The sequence below is a fragment of the Syngnathus scovelli genome, chromosome 16, assembly GCF_024217435.2.
Source record: "Syngnathus scovelli strain Florida chromosome 16, RoL_Ssco_1.2, whole genome shotgun sequence".
NCBI classification, from domain to species: domain Eukaryota; kingdom Metazoa; phylum Chordata; class Actinopteri; order Syngnathiformes; family Syngnathidae; genus Syngnathus; species Syngnathus scovelli.
The window spans coordinates 7,273,599-7,282,466 of NC_090862.1; the positions used below are offsets into that span (position 1 = coordinate 7,273,599).

The window sequence follows — 8,868 nt, forward strand, 5'->3', positions numbered from 1 at the left end:
GACAAACGCACTCCAAATGTCACCAGACACAAACTGGCTAGTAACGCACTAGTTTTGCTAGCATAGGCAAGATTTAACAATTTTTGTAAGTTCATACATTCTAAGCAGCATATCACAAATCCACAGCGGACACGGACGGTGAGTGTGTTTTCTATTTCATTCAGCATTGCAATGTGATAAAGTGGGCCATTTCTCAGAAACAAAAAATACATGTCTGGTCGTGTTTTGGATCAAAGGCATTCGCATCCATTTCAATAAATAGAGATGACTTGAGTCTTTTTAGATTCAAGTGTGGACAAGGAACAAATTAAACTCGTATCTTAAGGCAGCACCGTATCGTCATTCCTCAGATGAAACAATGTTGAAATGCATCAAAAACAAAACCTTGAATTGGGGAAGTATGTGGCGAGTCTACCACACAGACAGGTCCAGGTCTTCATTTTCCCACAGGTCTTCATCGGCAGGTAGGTTCTCCACCTGACGTGATGACATCATCACTCAGGATTGGCCAACATCGCCCAGACATCAAACAATCGCAAATATCACCTGCTCCTGATCTCGGTCGTGAACCTGGATGAGTCCTTCAGGCTCCTCAAGGAACAGATGTTCTGCTGAGCATCGCAGCTCCACCATGACTTTACCCTCACCTAATGGACACAAGCAAACACGTGAGCGGCAGCCGGGACGGCGCTGCCACAGTGACCGGCAGTGACGAGCGGTTCCTGACCTAGCAGAACCAGCACCACGGTGGAGAAGGCCTGCGCCGCCGCTTTGTCTCGCACCAGCTTGTGCAGGGTGCGGCGCTTTTGCAGCATCATCTCAGGACCTGCACGCACGCACACAAGCCAAATGATTAGGTACGATTGGTTGTCTTTTGTAACCAACAAAAGCACTGGTCAGCCTGACCGAGGGCCTCATATCTTTGCTTCAACAAAGCTCTCTGTTGAGCTCCAGAGAGTTCTTTAAGTCCCAATCATACATACCTTCCATCCTTTCTTATCTTCCTGTAGCTTTTATTCATAGATTGTTGTTGATCGGGACTATTTTTCTTTGTTAAGTGTTATAGAAAAGACATACATGTTGAAGTACTTGCATACAAGTTATCCCATATTTACTCAATGTTTAAGTAACAGCATGCAAGTTATCTCACATTTACTTAATATCTGTTGAAGTAAGATTGTAACCAAAGCGCTCTCTGTTGGTTCTCCTCGCGAGTAAAATGAAAACTGGTTGTCTTCTCCTCTTTGTTTCAGTGTGTGAATTAATGTCTGATGGTACTTCGACCCAACAGTTGTGGAATGACAGGTAAAAATAGTCCACAGTGTCCATGTTACACTATCACTGACCCTCACGCTCAAACACGTCCTCCACCACGGCAGCTCCTCGCGTGGTCACGCCATGATGCGGGAAGGAGATCTGGACCACGCAGCCCAGCTTCACACCCACACGCCCACCCGCTTCATCTTCATCGACATCCTCAGCGGGAAGCTCCTTCAGCTGTAGCACAGGAAGCGCTCCGGTCACGTGACGCTTGCCCTCGCCACACTTTAACCATAAGACAATGAAATTACTGTGATGATGTCACACGTCCATCCGTTGAATCCGAGGCAATGATTGGCCAACTCCACGCAGCGTGCGTAGGTCAGAGGTCTGCTCCCCAACAGGAAGTGAGGAGTCTGTTTGGAGCTCAGCCTCACCTGATCAGATATACACACACAACAATATGAGAAGAAGTAGAAAAAGACTAGGCGACGTGCGTGTGCAAACTGTGCACCGTGAGTGGTGTGGTTTGGAAGAGGGCTTGTCTATCCGTGTTCTGCTGGGCTTTGCCAGCCTGAGCCGCCGAGTAGAACTTGATTATGGCGTTGAAACCAGGCGTGCTCAGCGGGGCGTTAGGACGCACCTTCAATAGGTACAGGGGACCGTAGGACGAGAAGACCGCGTCCAAGCGCTCCTACAATACACAAAAATACTTTTTTAAATGCTTCACGTACTCCGCATACCAACATGTACACGTGTATGACGACACAGAATAATGTCCGAAAATGGAGGCAGGTTAGTTTGACGGATGTCATACTGACGTATATGTGCGCCTCGGTGAGGTCCGGCGTGATGTTCCACACAAACAAAGTCTTGTTGGACTCCACAGGAACCCAGAATTCCAGTAGGTCCACCTCCATGGCGAAAAGTCCTCTTAAATATCGCCATGAACGTCGCAAGTGAATAAGCACCAAGGGAAATGGTTGTAATTCATCTTGAGTCGTCGCCCGTCAGCAGTACGGAGCTTTGCTGACACGTTTGGCGCGCTTCCGGAAAAAGGCGGAGCGTCGTGTCTTAGCCAATGAAATACCGGATGACGACATGACATGAAAGGAGTTTCCCGCTCGAAACCAACATTTTTAAAATGATTAAAATGAAATATCCTACTCATTCCAAGTTGACTATGATTGTTTTGTCGCCAACAGTAAAATACTGACAACAAAAATGATGGCAGTGTTAGTCCGACTCGGCAAAGCAAGAGTGAATGTGACGTCATCAGTAGTGCTTGCGAGTGCGCGAAAAAGGAAACTGAAAGGGCTTCCCCTCTCAAGAAGAAACTGCAGAAGTGACGAAACCACTTCGAGCAATTTGCTTTCCCTCATCGTGACGTAATTTCATTCAGTAAAAGTTTTATTTTTGCGATGTCAGCACAAATGCATTAATTAATTTACTTATGTATTTGTCTGAACAGAAAAGGTTTGCTGCCTCTAATATGAAATATTAAATATGTTATCATTATTAAATTATCAAATAGCCCCACGTTCAGTCAGGTGTGTGTGGGTGTGTGCTTGCACGTGCGCATGTGTTTGGAAAGTGAGAGTAGAAAGAGAATTGTGGCATTGGATTCTCCTGTTTTCCTTTTCCTGTCTTGCATAATATAAGTGTAGAGTTGTGTGGCATTTGGGACATATCAGCTTCATCATGTTGTGGTTCAGACGCGCACAAGTGGCCTTCGTCCTCGTTGGGGTACTCGTACCCACGCTCTGCTGCGATTGGCTAAAACGATACACGGACTTAAGTGACAGGTGTCTGTCTCTCCTGCGGGACTTGGTAAGTATGGCATCCTCACGGTTTTGGGGGGATCCGATGGGGTCCGCATTCTGTCTGCAACTAACGACATATCTTTCCAGGGTGGTCCCATCACGAACAAGGAGTTTCCGCTTCCGTTCCCAAGAAAACTTTACCAGCAGGTGAAGAAATCTGAGGTAAGACACGCTTCCTATTTTGTGACAGTCAATCAGAGCGCAGACGTTGACCAGCGTATCTCTACTTGCAGGCGGCGTGCAAAGTGACGTTTGTACGGAACAACTTGGGACATATTTTGGATCTATACGAGCAAGTCAACGTCTCAAAAGTCGGCTGGGATGCTGATAACTTGGAAGAGCTGCTCATCGTCGTTCACAGGCAGAAGGCAGAACTCAGCGCGTGTGTATGTACTCCCGCCTTTCGGTTGCGCTCTTCTCCTTACGTCTCTCGTGAAACTTTTTTTCCTCATACACTTGTCAACCTCCGTTTTCTCTTTTTCTTTAGATTTCACCAGCAAAAATGGAAGGCTGTTTTTCCAAAGAGCTGCGCGACTACTACGGCAGGCTGACCAACGCTACCCTCAATGGCACAGTGAGTAGCCTACTCTTGCGTACGAGTACTCCAAGTACTGCGTAACCGGTGCGTAACGTGCGATTGTGTGTCTGTGCGCTCACAGGAGGGCAGCAGCGCGTCGTGGGAGTTGATCCGGAGCGAAACCAAAATGCACCTACAGAAATTACACCTGCTCGTGGCCGCGATGTGACCCGGAGCCCGCGGGGGACGCCGTCTGAAAGCTTATTTATTGCTCTATTTGTCTTATTTACCTTTATTTATTTTATATTTATTCATTTTTTAACTCAATGAATGTTTTTTACAACAACGCCTCTGGTTCATTATTGAGTCTCTGTGACAGCATGAGCTGGCAAGCTTACTCAGATCCATCCCATGGATAAAAATCCATGACAAACTCCTTTTATTTTTTTTCAGTTATAGGGTACAATGATGGAAAATGTTTACAAATGAATTATCTTTCATGGGTTTTTTTCCTTAGCATCACAAAAGCTAATATTTCAACAGGGGGGTGTGGATTTTATGTTGAAGGGAGTTAAACAGATTCATGAAGTGCTTTGACACTATCTTAAAGTATTTCTAGACAAATTCGGAGGCTTTTTGGTGTGATGCAAGTAACAGGGGACGTTTGTCAGCGTCACAGATAAGGCGGAGTCTATTTCCACCAGGGGACGGAGCTTGTGCCCATCCGGAAGATCGGATATGATTGAAGAATCCCTGCCAGTGGCGCAAGACTCCCTCGTACCAATTGTCGTTGTGGCGGCCATATTGCAACAGGGGCATACAGTTGCCATCTAGTGGGGTTCTATCAGTAGGAGGGAAATGGTTCTCATTCTTATCCAAGCAGTCAAATGAAATTGGAGCATGTGCTGCAGTACCTTTTTAAAGCGAATGCAGGGGAGCACCACTGAGTTCCTCAGATGGCGTCTCGTCAACCATCGGGGGCGGCGGCGGAGGTGGCGGGAGGGCCGGCAGCTCCAGATCTGACAGAACAGACGAGGGACCCGTGAGTGACAACTGGCAGCGGCCGATGGGGATGGAGGGGGCGGGGCTTCAGGACAATTCAACGCTTAAGTTCACGTGCGAGGGTAGCAGTAAATGAAGATAGGAGCCCAAGAGAAGGTGTGATTGAAGCGTAGTTTGCAACTGGAGCACTTCTTACCAAGATGCTCCAGACGAGCAGGCAGGCCCAGCTCAGGCCAGGAAGAGGCGGAAGGCTGAGGAGGTGCCGGATAGGCGGGAGGCGGGGGGATGAGCGCCGGCGGGCGGACAGAAAGGCGGGCGGGCGGAAAGAGGTTCCGGCCGTACCGGCGGGAGGCGGGGCCCGAGCGGACCCTCAGCGACACGGAGCGGGCGGGGGGCGGCCGTGCGGCCCCCCCGCCTGCGACCGCAAGCGAGCAATTGCACAAGACAAGAAGAGGGAAAATCCGTTTTGCATGATAGGAAATATCTGATCGCCTTTCCGTGGTTACTAAAAATCACTTTGTAGTTATTCAATGACACTGTGTACATGTCCGTGATACCGTCTACTTCCTGGGTTGTTGGGGGAGGGACCGGAACTTCGGGGTCTTCATTGGATGGCGGCGGAAAAGTGTGGTCGAGGTCTGGGGGTGGAGGAGACGGCGGGGGGAGGCTGCTCTCCTCCAGCACTGCAGAAAAGCAATGTCATCTTAATCTTCATCGTCATTATTATGTTGTCATGGTGGCACTCCTCACCTGTCTCCAAACAGGGGGGTGGAGTCAGGGGGAGAACAATAGTGGTGGGTAGAGTCTCTGAAGGAGGAGGAGGGGGAGGGGGAGGAGGCAGAAGTACTGCAGAGTCCAGCGGAAGCGGCGGAGCCGGGGGAAACTCGAAGGAATCTGGCGTAAGGGGCGGAGCCATGAGCACCTCAGATGAATCTGGCGGAGGGGGTGGGGCAGCCTTAAGAGGCGTGGTGATGACATCACTTTCAGGTGGGGAAGGGATGGTGGGCGGAGCCACAGCTTTCCCAAAAGTGGAGCTTCAAAAAAAGACCAATCACATCACTATTAAGCAATAATTCAAAGCACATTTTTATAACTTCTAACCCTTTTTTAAAATGAGATGAATAAATAAAACATGGATATAAAAAGGAGTGCGCAGTACCCGCCACCAGAGGGCGCCACTGCAGACTTAAGGCCTTGTCCTGTTGTTTTGCTGGACCTGAAAACCAAACAAAAACAAAAATAATGTGATGCTTAAATTAGCAACAGTGAGACAAACACAAAACAAAACCTGATGAATGAGCCCTGCTTCCGGATGCTTCCGTCTTCCACACCCGCTTTCCCAGTCATCTGTTAGGGAGAGATGAGGGGAATGGGGGACACAAAGGGGGGGACAGAGGGGGCAGAGGGGGAGAAGGGCTTTGCAGCATCAATGGAGGCTCAGTCTCAGACAACAATCAACTGAAACGAATTCTAGAGAAAAAAATTCTTCCCACGCTCAACAAACTCAAAGTGTGTGTGCACGTGTGCACAAGAATGTGTGTGTGAGTTGCAATACAATGTAAAAGAACTTTTAAGGAAGTGTAATTAAACATTTGTGTGCGTGCATATGATAGAGAACAGGAACTGCAGAAGCAGCCACTTCCTGTTAGCAAAGACGCTGACTGGCATTTGCTGTCGCGTGAGACAAAAAATGAGGGACAGCGTGAGGACGATTGGCAGCCGGCCAAAGACGACGGCGACGTACCTTGACGCCATGACCCAAGCCGTCCAGCTCCAGATAGCTGATTGGCCGACGGCTGTAAGGTGGGCGAGGCTGCGGTGGCACAAGAGGTGTGGAGATTTTGGGCCCCCGGGAGACCCGACGTACTGCCGTAAAGATTCCGATGTCTCTGCGGGATACTTTCTCGCGGTGCATCTCCACCGTCTAGGGTGCAAAAACATCACAGTTACATGAAAGGTCCGCATGTCCTCGTAGACAGAGGAGGTTTACGTACTTGCCCGATGAGGTTAATGGCCGACTCCATGTGGCCAAGCTGCTGGCTCTGCGCATCCAGCAGATTTAGCACGCTTGTAGCTAACGTGTTAATCTGGTAGGCGATGCTGGCCAGTGATTGGGCTGTCAGCGACTTGGTCTCCTCCAACGCTTTGGACGCGTCGTCCCCCAACTGCATGAAGGACACGTCACATAAGCGCAAAATATAGTGGTGCCTTGAGAGACGAGTTAAATTAGTTCCTCAACCACGTTTGTGTGTCAAGCCAATGCGATTCATCCACTCAATTCACTTTACTACTTTGATTGAAACTTGACTTTTGGTCTTCTTTGATTCATTTTCATTCAAGTAGTCTGTGTAAATATTTCAATGAAAAAAATTTGCATTATTTATCATGACATCAATGGTTATCAAGTCCAGCGTGTTATATCCATTACCCACTCACATGTCCTTGTGGAAGGAAGCAGCGGTGTGTGTAAGATGTTAGTGGTGTGACTGACCTGGACATAGTTGTGGCAGCAATAGTCCGCCACCTTGTTGAAGTTGTTGAAGTTTTCAACAAGAAGCCTCCTGGACTCAGGAGCCTCGTTGAGGATCTTAGCCACTTCTTCTTTCAAATCGGCAGCCTTCATTTCTAATTTTGCTTCTCGTGTCGTGTCCATCAACAGAACACACAAGCATAGCAACAAGTGCTCTTATGAAGTTGATGGTGCTGAAGTCCGATGGATTCTGAAGCACCTTCTGCTGCAACAGCTCGCTCCTCCAGCCGCTCGAATGACTGACAGCAACTGCACTTGCAACTCTGTGTGTGCGCGAGCGTGTGTGAGAACCAGCTCACACGCGACCGCGCGCTCACTTCCTCTGCCAACGTGAGTTGGGAGGCGTTCGACATCAAAATGACTCAGCGGCGTCACCTGGTGGTCATACCCTTGCATGCGCACACTTTTTCCCCAAAATTCCTCATTTTACTTTGTAGACTACAAAAGTGCAACCTTTATTCACAACTAGTGATCACAATCAACTTGCTACTCGTGGGATGGTCTGGTGTGCATTGATTGTGCCATCGTGGATCAAGTGTGCACTTTTTATTGACCAGATAAATATTTGACCAGTTTTTACTCGTCTGATTTGAAATCAATTTATTTGTCAGTTTGTTTTGTAGCTTTTACTGTATATAATATGAGGTGCTCATACATTTATTTGGGTTGACAGTCATAATGGCCTTCCGAAAGAAGCTATGACTACAACGCGGCCCGCGAAAAAAATGAGGTTGACACCCCTGAAACGTGTGTATGTGTTGATATCAAGTGTGTGTATGAGGTGCTAATGTGTTATTGTTATTGAGGATCAGGAGTGTTGTTGTCGTTATTGAGGGTTTGGTGTGAGTTATGTTATTATTGATGGTCAGGAGTGTACGTGTGTGTTTCTTGAGGATCAGGTGGATTGCTGGGAGGAACCACTGGGTTCCAGGGGGCGTGCTTGCGAGTGTTTTTATCCTTCTTGCCGACAGGCGTCAGGTGACTGGTCAGGACTAGACCCCTACACAAAAACAAAAATGACAAATGTCTTCCCTGATGGAAAGGTATCCCGTGTTCCTCGTTCGCCATATCTGACCTGAACTGCTCGTACGAGGCCACGCCTTGCTGGACGGCCCTCAGCTTCGCGTCGTTCTCTCGTTGGTATTTGCGGTCCGCCTCCACGCTGGCGCGTAAATGTTTCTCCAACGCCGAGAAGTCGATGATCTCCCGCTGAGAAGATGCCATGGCCCAATGCTGTCGGGTGCGTGGAAGATGGTCACCTGTTGTCAATAACATGCACAGGGTCTCCATACCTTTCCAAGATGGCGGCCGCACTATCCTATAAGCGGTGACATTACAGTATGTTTTTTGTTGTATGGATAAAATACATTAAAAACGCCAAATCAGTTAATTTAGTGTGCTCTTGTTGTCACACTCCTATGTTGCAATTGTGTCATTCAGACACACAAAACAGACCAAACATAAAATATGTAAAACAACCTTCCTCCTTGCTTGATTCAAGTTCTTGTGGCAACGTCTTGCTAGGCGCATTTGACTGTTCTGACATTCGTTCTACTTACAAAACAAACTTTCAAACGTTCAGACCATCAAATAAAGTAGTTTCATGATTTAGGTGAATGTTTTTACCTGCTTGCTTTCTTTCTTGACACCAGTCGGTCAGACGAATGTTTGGTTGCCATAACGACGGACGGAACGTCAAAGAGCCCAAAAATTTGCCGTTGCCCAAAGAACACGTA

General features: G+C 48.0%; 4 protein-coding genes across 8 annotated transcripts; 1 reads left to right on the top strand and 3 right to left on the bottom strand.

The window, feature by feature from the left end:
* Positions 1–138: 138 nt before the first annotated feature.
* rdm1 (RAD52 motif containing 1) lies at positions 139–2,332 on the bottom strand. Its single transcript, XM_049744533.1, has 7 exons — positions 2,082–2,332; positions 1,775–1,954; positions 1,572–1,697; positions 1,347–1,497; positions 728–826; positions 547–647; positions 139–477 (listed from the first exon to the last, which is right to left on the bottom strand). The coding sequence occupies exons 1-7, from the start codon at positions 2,178–2,180 to the stop codon at positions 412–414; spliced, it is 822 nt and encodes a 273-aa protein (XP_049600490.1). The 5' UTR covers positions 2,181–2,332; the 3' UTR covers positions 139–411.
* A 369-nt stretch (positions 2,333–2,701) lies between these two features.
* ifnphi1 (interferon phi 1) lies at positions 2,702–3,938 on the top strand. Its single transcript, XM_049744546.2, has 5 exons — positions 2,702–3,090; positions 3,171–3,245; positions 3,317–3,469; positions 3,571–3,657; positions 3,743–3,938. Exons 1-5 carry the CDS (start codon positions 2,962–2,964, stop codon positions 3,827–3,829), a joined length of 531 nt encoding a protein of 176 aa, XP_049600503.1. The 5' UTR covers positions 2,702–2,961; the 3' UTR covers positions 3,830–3,938.
* An 84-nt stretch (positions 3,939–4,022) lies between these two features.
* Positions 4,023–7,451, bottom strand: abi3a (ABI family, member 3a). Of its 3 annotated transcripts, XM_049744523.2 has the most exons (10): positions 7,094–7,450; positions 6,597–6,767; positions 6,347–6,526; positions 5,891–5,949; positions 5,762–5,818; positions 5,353–5,636; positions 5,160–5,285; positions 4,799–5,017; positions 4,515–4,619; positions 4,023–4,441 (listed from the first exon to the last, which is right to left on the bottom strand). In XM_049744523.2, exons 1-9 carry the CDS (start codon positions 7,253–7,255, stop codon positions 4,519–4,521), a joined length of 1,359 nt encoding a protein of 452 aa, XP_049600480.1. In that variant the 5' UTR covers positions 7,256–7,450; the 3' UTR covers positions 4,023–4,441; positions 4,515–4,518. The 3 variants fall into 3 exon arrangements, 2 of the variants coding, with proteins under 2 accessions (XP_049600480.1, XP_049600481.1); XR_007486688.2 differs by having other exon boundaries at positions 4,799–5,285; positions 7,094–7,451; XM_049744524.2 differs by lacking the exon at positions 4,799–5,017 and having other exon boundaries at positions 7,094–7,447.
* Positions 7,452–7,663: 212 nt separating this feature from the next.
* ccdc103 (coiled-coil domain containing 103) lies at positions 7,664–8,853 on the bottom strand. 3 transcript variants are annotated; one of them, XM_049744549.1, is made up of 4 exons: positions 8,759–8,813; positions 8,425–8,450; positions 8,208–8,365; positions 7,664–8,132 (listed from the first exon to the last, which is right to left on the bottom strand). In XM_049744549.1, exons 3-4 carry the CDS (start codon positions 8,354–8,356, stop codon positions 7,988–7,990), a joined length of 294 nt encoding a protein of 97 aa, XP_049600506.1. In that variant the 5' UTR covers positions 8,357–8,365; positions 8,425–8,450; positions 8,759–8,813; the 3' UTR covers positions 7,664–7,987. The 3 variants fall into 3 exon arrangements, with proteins under 3 accessions (XP_049600506.1, XP_049600504.1, XP_049600505.1); XM_049744547.2 differs by lacking the exon at positions 8,425–8,450 and having other exon boundaries at positions 8,208–8,391; positions 8,759–8,853; XM_049744548.1 differs by lacking the exon at positions 8,425–8,450 and having other exon boundaries at positions 8,759–8,821.
* Between the last annotated feature and the right edge of the window lie 15 nt (positions 8,854–8,868).